Source organism: Stenella coeruleoalba (assembly GCF_951394435.1).
Source record: "Stenella coeruleoalba genome assembly, chromosome: 7".
Lineage (NCBI taxonomy): Eukaryota > Metazoa > Chordata > Mammalia > Artiodactyla > Delphinidae > Stenella > Stenella coeruleoalba.
Window position 1 is genome coordinate 52,377,731 of NC_137153.1, and position 10,074 is coordinate 52,387,804.

The 10,074-nt window shown below is 38.0% G+C and overlaps 1 protein-coding gene across 1 annotated transcript in view; it reads left to right on the forward strand.

Moving 5' to 3' along the window:
- Nucleotides 1-8,570, forward strand: part of LOC307188888 (uncharacterized protein) — a gene marked incomplete at its 5' end in the record, with an annotated part of 54,651 nt that extends 46,081 nt beyond the window's left edge. The window contains 2 exons of the mRNA XM_079926559.1: nucleotides 6,080-6,124; nucleotides 8,375-8,570. Of these exons, the coding sequence (XP_079782685.1) occupies nucleotides 6,080-6,108 (29 nt within the window). The 3' untranslated portion in view covers nucleotides 6,109-6,124; nucleotides 8,375-8,570. The remainder of the gene's footprint in view (nucleotides 1-6,079; nucleotides 6,125-8,374) is intronic.
- Between the last annotated feature and the right edge of the window lie 1,504 nt (nucleotides 8,571-10,074).

Sequence of the window (10,074 nt, forward strand, 5' to 3'; positions counted from 1 at the left end):
CGTTTGCAGCTTTATTTCACAATATTTCCTTAGGCAAATTTCTCTACTCCATGCCTCAATATCAGGTTTGATCTTGTTACAAACTCATGGGCTTTTCAGTGTTAATTACTAGTTACCAACACACCTCCTATGGAATACAATGGTTTTGGGGTTATGAAATTAGGCTTGCTAGAGAAATGTTTAAGAGATGTGAAATAACTTTGCAACTTGATGCAGCTAAGCAGGGAGATTGCACAATCTCAATTCACAGGCGCAAGCACACACACCCACACACCCAGGAAGTGCGGGGGGTCTTGTGGAAATCAGTAGCTTATCTATTATGTGCACTCCAGAGCTGTAAACAAGACCATGTGAGGACTCAGCTAGAATGCTTCCTCTGAGTCAGTATTAAACAAACTTCCGAAATGCTAGAGAAGGAAATAAAGCCACTGTACCCTAAAGACACCCAGGACAGAGAGCTGGGGATGTAGAAATTGTGTTCAACATTGTCAGAGACTGATGCAATAATTAAAGTAAGTTTTGTAATAAAAACAAAGTGCTGCTTAATAATCAATAGCTAGTATGAATTAGAATAGGTTGTAATCTCCATATGGAGTGTCCTATCAGAATTTACATGACTTAATATGTGGAATGGCAAAAATTTTTTAAACCCTTGGTGTTTTATTCCACAAGAATGATAGCACAATTTTCTATTTGGTAATAATAACATTAGTGTAATGGTCTCAGTATAATTTTGGTTCAGAATGAATCAGAGGCAAAGATCTCATCAATGGTGAAGAAAATAAAACACCAGGAAAGCAAAGTTTTTCACAGACAGCATAGCCTGATACAGTGGAAGACACAGATGTTGAAATCAGAAGTATTTTGACTCTGCATTTGCAAGTTTTGTGATCTTGGGCAAGTTACATCTCCTTATTGAGATTCCATCTTCTCATCTATAAGATCATGACATTCATGAGGTTCTTATTAAGATCAAATTAGATACTAGCTGAGTAAGCACTTTGACAAATATGAGAAATTATGATTCACTGCTTTAACCTATAAATGCCCTCAGGTCAACAAAACAGAGTTAGAAAGAAATCAAGTTTAGAATACCCTGGAATTGTTTTTGCTTGAGGTAGATAATGAATACAACTTACATCCCTTTTGACCCGTAATACGTTTTGGTTTTTAGGAAGGAAAAGAGGGATGTCACCTATACCTGGAAATTTGCAGTTATAGCTGAATACAGAGAACACAGCTCTTACATATAATTTTATTTGAGTCTTACAAGGCTGAATATAGAAATCAGAAATCACAAAATAAGAGGAAATAGTTAAAGCACTTTAATCCTTACCAATGTCCACAAAGTAGGATGTTTCATTAAGTGCTGTCTGGGTGCTCAGACAGTAAAGGACATTACCATTTCCGGCAACCCAAGGCTTGACCTCACACTTGGACTTCTGAAGGTAAACTTCCGGAGAGGAAATTAAATACAGAGAACCTCTTCCAGTTTGGAATACCAGTTCTGCCAAAAACACTAAAAGAAACATGCAGATCTAAGTTAATTTTTAAAATTTTTACCCTAAAAAATATTAAAGCCACCAGAAAGGTCAATGTTTTTTAAAAAATTTATTTAGACTAGGAAGTGAAATCAAAATCAAAATATTCAAAATGTTTTTTTCTCCTTACCTATGTCCCTATAAAAATAGGCTCTAAAGTAAGATAGTTTCCTTCTTCCCTCCCTGCAACATTTTTACTTGAACCCTAAACTCCAGGCCTTAAAAATGAAAATATTCAACTGAAAGGAAAAGGAAGAACTATAACCATCATAATTTACAAATGATATATATAAATCAAATTAAACATGAAATTTATTCACCCCATTTTTATTTCACAAGCTACCCAGGATCATTCAACCCTACTTTCTTCTCTAAGGTGTGTGTACCTTCTGGGTTCAGTGGATACTCTGAAAGGTCAAATAGAGTCCATCCTTTGAGCAGATGAGATGCTGTTCTATTTTTAAAAAACCTCTAGAGAAGGAAATTCCACAAGCTTCCCCAGTTACACATTCCAGTGTCTATCAAATCTCACTGTCTGAAAATTTTTCCTTTTCTCTTATCTAAATCCCTCATGCTGTAACCTAAGCCTGTTGCCTCCTGTCTGGTCCCTAATGGAGATGGTCATCATCCTTCACAGATCAACCTCCTCACACAAGGCTCTTCTTTAATTCTGTAATCCAGAAACCACTTGATTTCTAACTGTCTTTATCACAGCTCTTTAATCATTGTCGTTACTCACCTATCATTTTCTTCCAAGTTTTCTTCCTCCAACCTTGTATTCACTTCACAAATCCTTTAAAAATAATTTTTTTTAAAAAGCAAAAGAAATGAAAATTATTCATTAACCTTACTACACTAAAACTGCCTATTTTATTTTTTTGTTCTTGCCCCATGTATATATATATATATATATACATCATTGTAACCATGTGTAATTTTATTGTATTTATTCCAGGTTTTTAATTACTCCTTTAGTTTCACAATCCAGGACATGCCTAGAATGAGCTAGCTTATCATTACAACTTTAATGATGTTGGTTTAAAGTTCATGATTTGAAGAATTTCCTTCTTCATTCAATAGAATTAAATGATTCCTAAGAATTGAAGCACTCTGCTAGGTTCTAAGGAGTCAAAGCATTTCACATTCAGTCCTTGCCCACAAGCAGGTCATAATAATACATACAGCCAATGAATTAGAGTGAAGAAGATCCTATGTGGATTATTCCTGCATCGACCTATACTATATATATCTGTATAAATTTATAGGGTCAACTGAGAGAGCTGGACCTCAGGGGAGGGCCGACTCTGCAGAAGGCAGGATGGGGGAGTCACCTGGCAAGTGACCTGAAGGAGCAGGAGTTGTGGGTAAACTGCCACAGCTTTCACCACCTACCATCTTCCACCATCTAGGCCAGAGCACCTAGGATAGAATACTTAGTACCATCCAGAGTTTAACTGGGCCTCTGTAGAAGGACGTTTGGTGAAAGACTGAACTCAGTGGCAAGGTAGTGCCCAAATCTTTTCTGAATTATAAGAGCTTTGGTTACCAGAATGAAAGGGCAAGTTTGTGCAGCTGAAAAAAAAGATGGTTAATAAGGGTCAGGTGATCTGGGGTAAGTCTGACTTGAGGATTCATTTAATAATTGATGAAACAATCTAATATCATCAAGAGTACAAAAACCTGAAGGAAAAACTGGTTGCAGTACCATAGTATCCTTGAACAATCACTGTTAGTTCTGGTCCTCAGTTTTTTCATCTGTAAAAGTAGATGTTGTTTATGGTATATTCCATGATTTATATTCCAGGAAATAGCATATATTAAAAACAATGCATTGTATTTCCAGAAACCAAAGATACAATTACTTCTTTAAAGAAAAAAATATTGGGACTTCCCTAGTGGCGCACTGGTTGAGAGTCCGCCAGCCAGTGCAGGGGACACAGTTTTGAGCCCTGGTCTGGGAAGATCCCACATGCCGCAGAGCACCTAAGCCCATGCAAGACAACTACTGAGCCTGTGCTCTAGAGCCCGCAAGCCACAATTACTGAGCTCACATGCCACAACTACTGAAGCCCACATGCCTAGAGCCTGTGCTCCACAACAAGAGAAGCTACTGCAATGAGAAGCCACACACCACAACGAAGAGTAGCCCCAGCTTGCAGCAACCAGAGAAAGTCTGCGCGCAGCAACAAAGACCCAACACAGCCAAAACAAATAATAAAAAAAACAAATAAAATTTTAAAATAAAGTATAAGAAGTAGAAAAATATTTTTAAAAAATAGATGCCCATTTTCACCGTATCTTAGGCTTAGATTTAAAATGAAACACAGACTATGCTCTCAAGAAGCTTAGTTCTTCGAGAAGTTTTAAAAATGGAATCCTCATTTTAAAATATTAAGGGAGCTTACAGCTTAATAGATTCTGATTACAGAACAAAAGAGTCCAATCATTCATCCGTGCAACAAACAGATGTTGATCATTACCTGTACCAGGCTCTGTCAGATACTAGCAATACCTTAGAGAACAAAATTCAAGGTCCCAGAAAGAAATAGATGGCATACTTGAAACAGATAATTAAAGAGTTTAATGAAGGGTCTATTTGTAAAGGATGTAGACAGCATTAGGGGAAACAAGCATCCTGAGTCTAGCAACAGCTAGGAAGAGAAGCCAAGTAGCCAAAATGTATCACCTATAGGCCTAAATCATCAGAGAGAGGAAATAGTGATGAATCCAAGAGCTGTGGGAGAGGACTGCCTGAAAAGCTATGACCTTTGGTAGAAAAACACAGCTACCACTAAGCCTTTCCTCCTGCCCTCTGATCTCTGCTTAAATGAACTCAGTTGGAAGCTGGAGGGCAGGAGAGCTCAGCTGATACAGCTATTAGAAGTCAGCCTCCCAGGACACAGAGCAGGATGAAGAATACACAGTACATCCCTGCTTGTAAAAATCATGTTGTCTGCTGGCAGAGAGATATTAAATAACCAAATAAAATAATTTGAGATAATCACAAGTGATCTTAACAATTTAAAGCAAGGATGTGACTGAGGAGGTGAAGGCCCCTCTGAGGGGATGATATTTTTCCTAAGAATTTAAAGACAAGAAGGAGCCAACTGTAAAGATTAGGAGGGGAGCATTCTAGGCAGGGGGAATAGCAAATGTCAAGGTCCTCTCGTAGAGGGACTCTTGAAGAGTTTGAGAATTGAGGAAAAGGCCAAGTACTTCTGAAGCATGTTAAGGCAGAGAAAAGTGTAAAAATGAGGTCAGAGTAGTAGCTAGTGCCCATATCTTGTGACATGTCAAGGAGGTCGAGGAGGTCATGGAAAGGTGTTTGGACTCTATTTTTAGTGCAGTGGGCAGCTATTGAATGATTATGTGCACGTGAGCAACATCATCTTGTTTACATGTTCCAAAGGTCACTTAGGCAATGGATTGAAAACTGATGTTTAAGAGCACAAGAATAGAAGCAGGAAAACCAGTTACTAGGGCGTTTCAGATGTCCATTGAAAGTTGATGGTGATTTGGACTAAGATGGTAACATGGGAATTAAAGAGAAGATAATGTACTTTCAGAAGGATTTGAGGTGGAGGATGAAAAAAAAGAAGAAAAAAGGATGACTCCAGATTTTTTCCACTCATGCATAATGCACATTTTGCAAGTTATATAAATAATTTACATTTCCCTAAACATACAATATTCATGCCTACTTCTCTGCCTGCAAATTTGTAGTTTTCTCTTTCAGGAATGTTCCTCGTCTCCTGGTCCATGTATCTAATCTAGATAATTCATTGTTCAAGAGTTAGGTCTAGGACTACTTGACTCAAGGAGCTGTCCCTAATACCCTAGACTGAGTTGGCCTTCCCTCTTCAAAGCCTCCCACAAGGGAATTCCCTGGAAGTCCAGTGGTTAGGACTCCACGCTTCCACTGCAGGGGACACGGGTTTGATCCCTGGTCGGGGAAGTTCCACGTGTCACACGGTGCAGCCAGAAGAAAACACACACACAAAAAGCAGGTGCACCAGTTATTAAGATACTGTTTCTCAGCTCTGCTTTGTGATGCACTGCAAAGCTTCCCACAGCAACTTCTGCATGCAGCACTTATCACCTTCCTGTTGACTTGACTTTCTCTGCCACTATAGGAACAGAGATTTCTCATGGATAGGGACTATGTTTTATCCATCTTTTAAACCTGTGTGCTCATTATGACTTCTGACACCTGAATGACTTATTAAATGAATGAAATAATGAACTATAAAAAGACAGTTTGGTGGAAAATGAGGTCACTTCAAACTGGAGGGATAAGGATAGCTTTCATGGAGGAGTTGATATTTGAGTTAGATATTGAAACACAGTCAGGATTTGGACATGCAAATATAGGAGAAATGCTATTCTAAAGAATTGTATGAGCAAAGGAGCATAGTGAACCAGAATGTTTGAAAACCAGTTCAGTTTGGCTGGAATATGGGATCAGCTGTGGGGAAAATTTTTTAATTAGCGTGCATCTGTTAGACTAACAGTCTAATGAATCTGTTTTTATTCTACAGACAAGGAAGAGCCACTGAAGATTTTTTAAAGAAATACGTGACAAGGTAAGAGCTTTGTAATAGTAGAGTCTAGTTCTAGAAATAGCTGAATACCTGTATTAACCATCCCACAGATAACAATTATGGACTTTGAAGCAGTATAAAAAATAAAAATTATATGAAGATATTTGAGAACAGCCAAAAGGAGTCCAAGATGGAAGTGGTTCAACCCTTGAATGAAGGCAATTGCACTGGGTGAGATTTACTTTTATAAAGCTTTTCTTCAGAGGACATTTCTTACTCCATGCGGTACAGGGTGGCTGAAATTCATAAAGAAATGAATCTTTCTGACTTGAGGAGTCAGAGAAGGGATTCAGGGATTCCAAAGTGACTGGATATTGAAGAGAAAGCCCTGAAAGGGGGAAACCACAGAGAAAGCCCCAGAATCTCCATATAAACTCTTTTCAAATCCTTGGCTAACCACTTAACTGTGCACACATGGAGGAGACTCCAAATAGCCCAGCAGAGAGCAGCTGTTGAAAGCCTGAACAATTGATTTCAGCTGATGCTGTGCTTCCACAACAAGATCAACGTTCTTATCGACCTTTGTAATAGACCCCAAAATCTCTACAACAAATTATCTTCAATGCTTTGTATGTAATTTAAAAATACTAGAAACTAGGAAAAAAGGAAAATATGACCTATAGTCAAGACACAAAGTAGTCAAGACAAAGCAAACTCTGAAATGACCCAGATGTCATAATTAGCAGAAAAGGACTTTACAGCAGCTATCATAAATATGTTCAAAGACTTAAGAGAAATTATGACTGTAAAGAGTGAACAGATGTGGAGTGTCAACAGGAAAACAAAAGCTACTAAAAAAAGAACAAAATGAAAACTCTAGAACTACTACATATAATATCTGGAGTGAAAAATTCCTGAATGAACTTAAAAACAGATTATAGATTTCAGGGGGTGGGGAGCAGTGCAAAGAACTTTAAGATCGATTTGCTAAAAGAAAAAAATATTGAAAAAAATTGAACAGTGCCTTCATGACTATGGAATAATATCAAGAGGTCTACATCCATATAATTGAAGTCCTCCATGGAGAGGACAGAGAATGAGGGAGAAAATATTTGAAGAAATGATGGCCTAAAATTTACAAATGCATTTAATATATTAACCTACATATTCAAAAATCTCAATGAGCCTTAAGCAGGATAAATATAAAGGAAACTATACCTAAGCACATCACAATCAAACTACTGAAATCCAAACATAAATGGAAAATCTTGAAAGCACCTAAAGTGAACAGAACATATTACATACAGAAGAAGAATGCTACAAGTAATGCCTGGCTTCTCGTCAGACACAATGGAGACAAACACAGTAGAAGATACATAAGCATGGAAATTTTTTTAAAAGAGCAAAAACAAAAAAATCTATCAAACCAGCATTATATAATCAGTAAAAATAGCCTTTGAAAATGGACTTTTTGAAATGAATGGAAATAAAGAAAAGTTATTACCCAGTAAGTCTGCCCTAAAAGAAGTTATTCACGTTGAAGAAAATTATATCAGATGGAAACTCATAGTTAAAGAGTGAATTGCAATAGAAATGTTAAATATGGGTAAATATAAAAACTATCTGTTTTCTTTCTTCTTCCTTTAGTTTATTTAAAAGAGAACTGAAAAATTTAAAGCCTTCCAAGGAGAAGTTTCAGCACGTGAAGATAATAAAGAAAAATCTCTGGAGGACGGCTGTATATCAGATGCAGAGATAAAAACAGACATGGAGAAAAACTTCCAAACAATCTATTTTTAACCATTTTCTAGACTACTCAGTACACCCTTTCAATTGGCAGCTTAAGTCCTTGTGGAAATTCTATTCAATTCTTTGCTGATGGTTCCTCCCCTTCACTTCTTAATTTATTTCTTTGGCATATAACAGGGAAGCAGCCAGGAGAAGCAGCATAAAATAGGGTAGAAAATAGAGGATAGAGCCATAATGGGGTTTAAGGACCATTTTTTAGCTTGAGTTTTCTCAAAGGTAGTGCCTCAGGCAAAAATTTGTGAATAGGGAGCAGGAGTGAGGGACTGGGAAGAGTGAGGAATAGTGGACAAGCAAATACACAGATTCATTATTAAAATCATTACTGTAGGCAACTGGCCCTCAATCCTGCCTGGAATCTTCTAAAGAGGATGTAGAATACATTTTGGAATTGTTTACCTGAAGATTGATGATTTTTATCTATAGCTCATATCCCTCATTAGTTGAGATTTACTTTGGGGTAAATAAATTCCTATATACTTCCAGACTGACCATGCCTGCTCAAACAGAGGGCTTCCCAGGGGCAACTGTGGCATTGGAAAAACCTGAAGGCAAAGGTGCAAAGCATCCAGTACTTGAAAAAAGATGTCAGCATGAGGTAAGCCAAACTGTCACTACATGTGCACTGACATCAGAGACAAGGCTAAGAGGATGTGAGTCAGGAATCCAGAAGCAATTCATACAGTCTATATCCTTTGTACCACTCAGATACACCTATGCCCTGTAATAAGTCCCATCTGCCTCTAGTCTTCAAGGTGATGGTCAGCCACAATCTCTACATGTGACTTAATAGATAAGGATTAATACAGTAAACTGCAGTCTTCACTGCTGAAACTGGTCTTGAAGTTATAATACATAATTGTCTAGGTTTCTAGCCTACTGGAATGATGCAGACCTTCATCTCTGAGCAGGCTGAGCCGTTGGCTATCTTGCTATTGTCAGGCCATGGTTGCTGAAATTTGCCATTCACTATTATCAATGGGTGTGTGAACACCAAGAAATGCTGATGATTGACCCACACCTTGCCGGAGCCTTAGCTGTCTCAAATTGCCCAAAGCTTCAGTTTCTGACATCTTCTCATCCTAATTCACCCCAGTGAGAGTCTAGTACTATATGTCTTGGCTTTGATTCTACCAAAAAGCAAAGCTTCTGTCAAGGAGATAATCCCAGAGTACATGTGGGGGACCAGAGGTAATGGGAGAAGGGGAAGAAGTCTAGAGAAAAGTACACTTTCCATATCACAGCTTTGAGACACTCTGGCTTAATTCTGGTGTCTATGGAACACCAGCTCAGAATGTCTCAGAGCTGTCTGCTAGAACACCTGGGGAAAGCTTTTACCAATAGGTTTTTATCCCTCAAGGATTGAGGATTTCCCTCAGAGTTAACTTTCATAAATTTGGGGGCTCCATGTGTGAGCTTAACAAGTAGGATCCCGTTCCCAGCTGTGGCATTGGAAAAGTCCTAGAGCAAAAAGTGAAAAACACATCGTGTTCATCTGAGATGAGATTCTGTTGAGATGAGTCAAATCCAGAATTACCATTGCATTCAGGCTGGAATCAGAGGTGAGACTGAGAAGATGTGAGTTAGGGTCCCAAAGGCTCTGGTACAGCCTTAAGAGCTTCTCAAGGAATTTAGACTGAATTTGGTAAAACATAGCAAATATCAAAGACTTTTAAGCAGAAGAGAGACACAATTATGTTTGTATTGCAGGAAGATTACACTGGAGATAGGAGGATGCATTAGGCTGAGGATGGGATGGTGAAGTATAGGAGACCATTTTGGAGACTTAACGTACAGCTGATTGTGCAGTGTCAGTGCAGATGGGTGAAGGATAGAATTAATGAGCTATTTGAGATAATGAATCAATGGGGAAACGTTGAGAAAAATTCACATTGATAATTTGCTCAAAGATACTATTATATCAGTTTTTAGCCATTACCTGTCATTTAGTAGGAATAGAGTTTGTTGATGGAATCAATGTGGTTTCAAACTTAGGCAAATCCCATCTGCCTCTAGTCTTCAAGGTGATGGTCAGCCACAATCTCTACATGTGACTTAATAGATAAGGATTAATACAGTAAACTGCAGTCTTCACTGCTGAAACTGTAAGATCATGAGGCCAGTCATAGTATATGGATAGAAAAAAATAAACTCATATGTTAACTGTGGTTATATCCAAGGAGGTG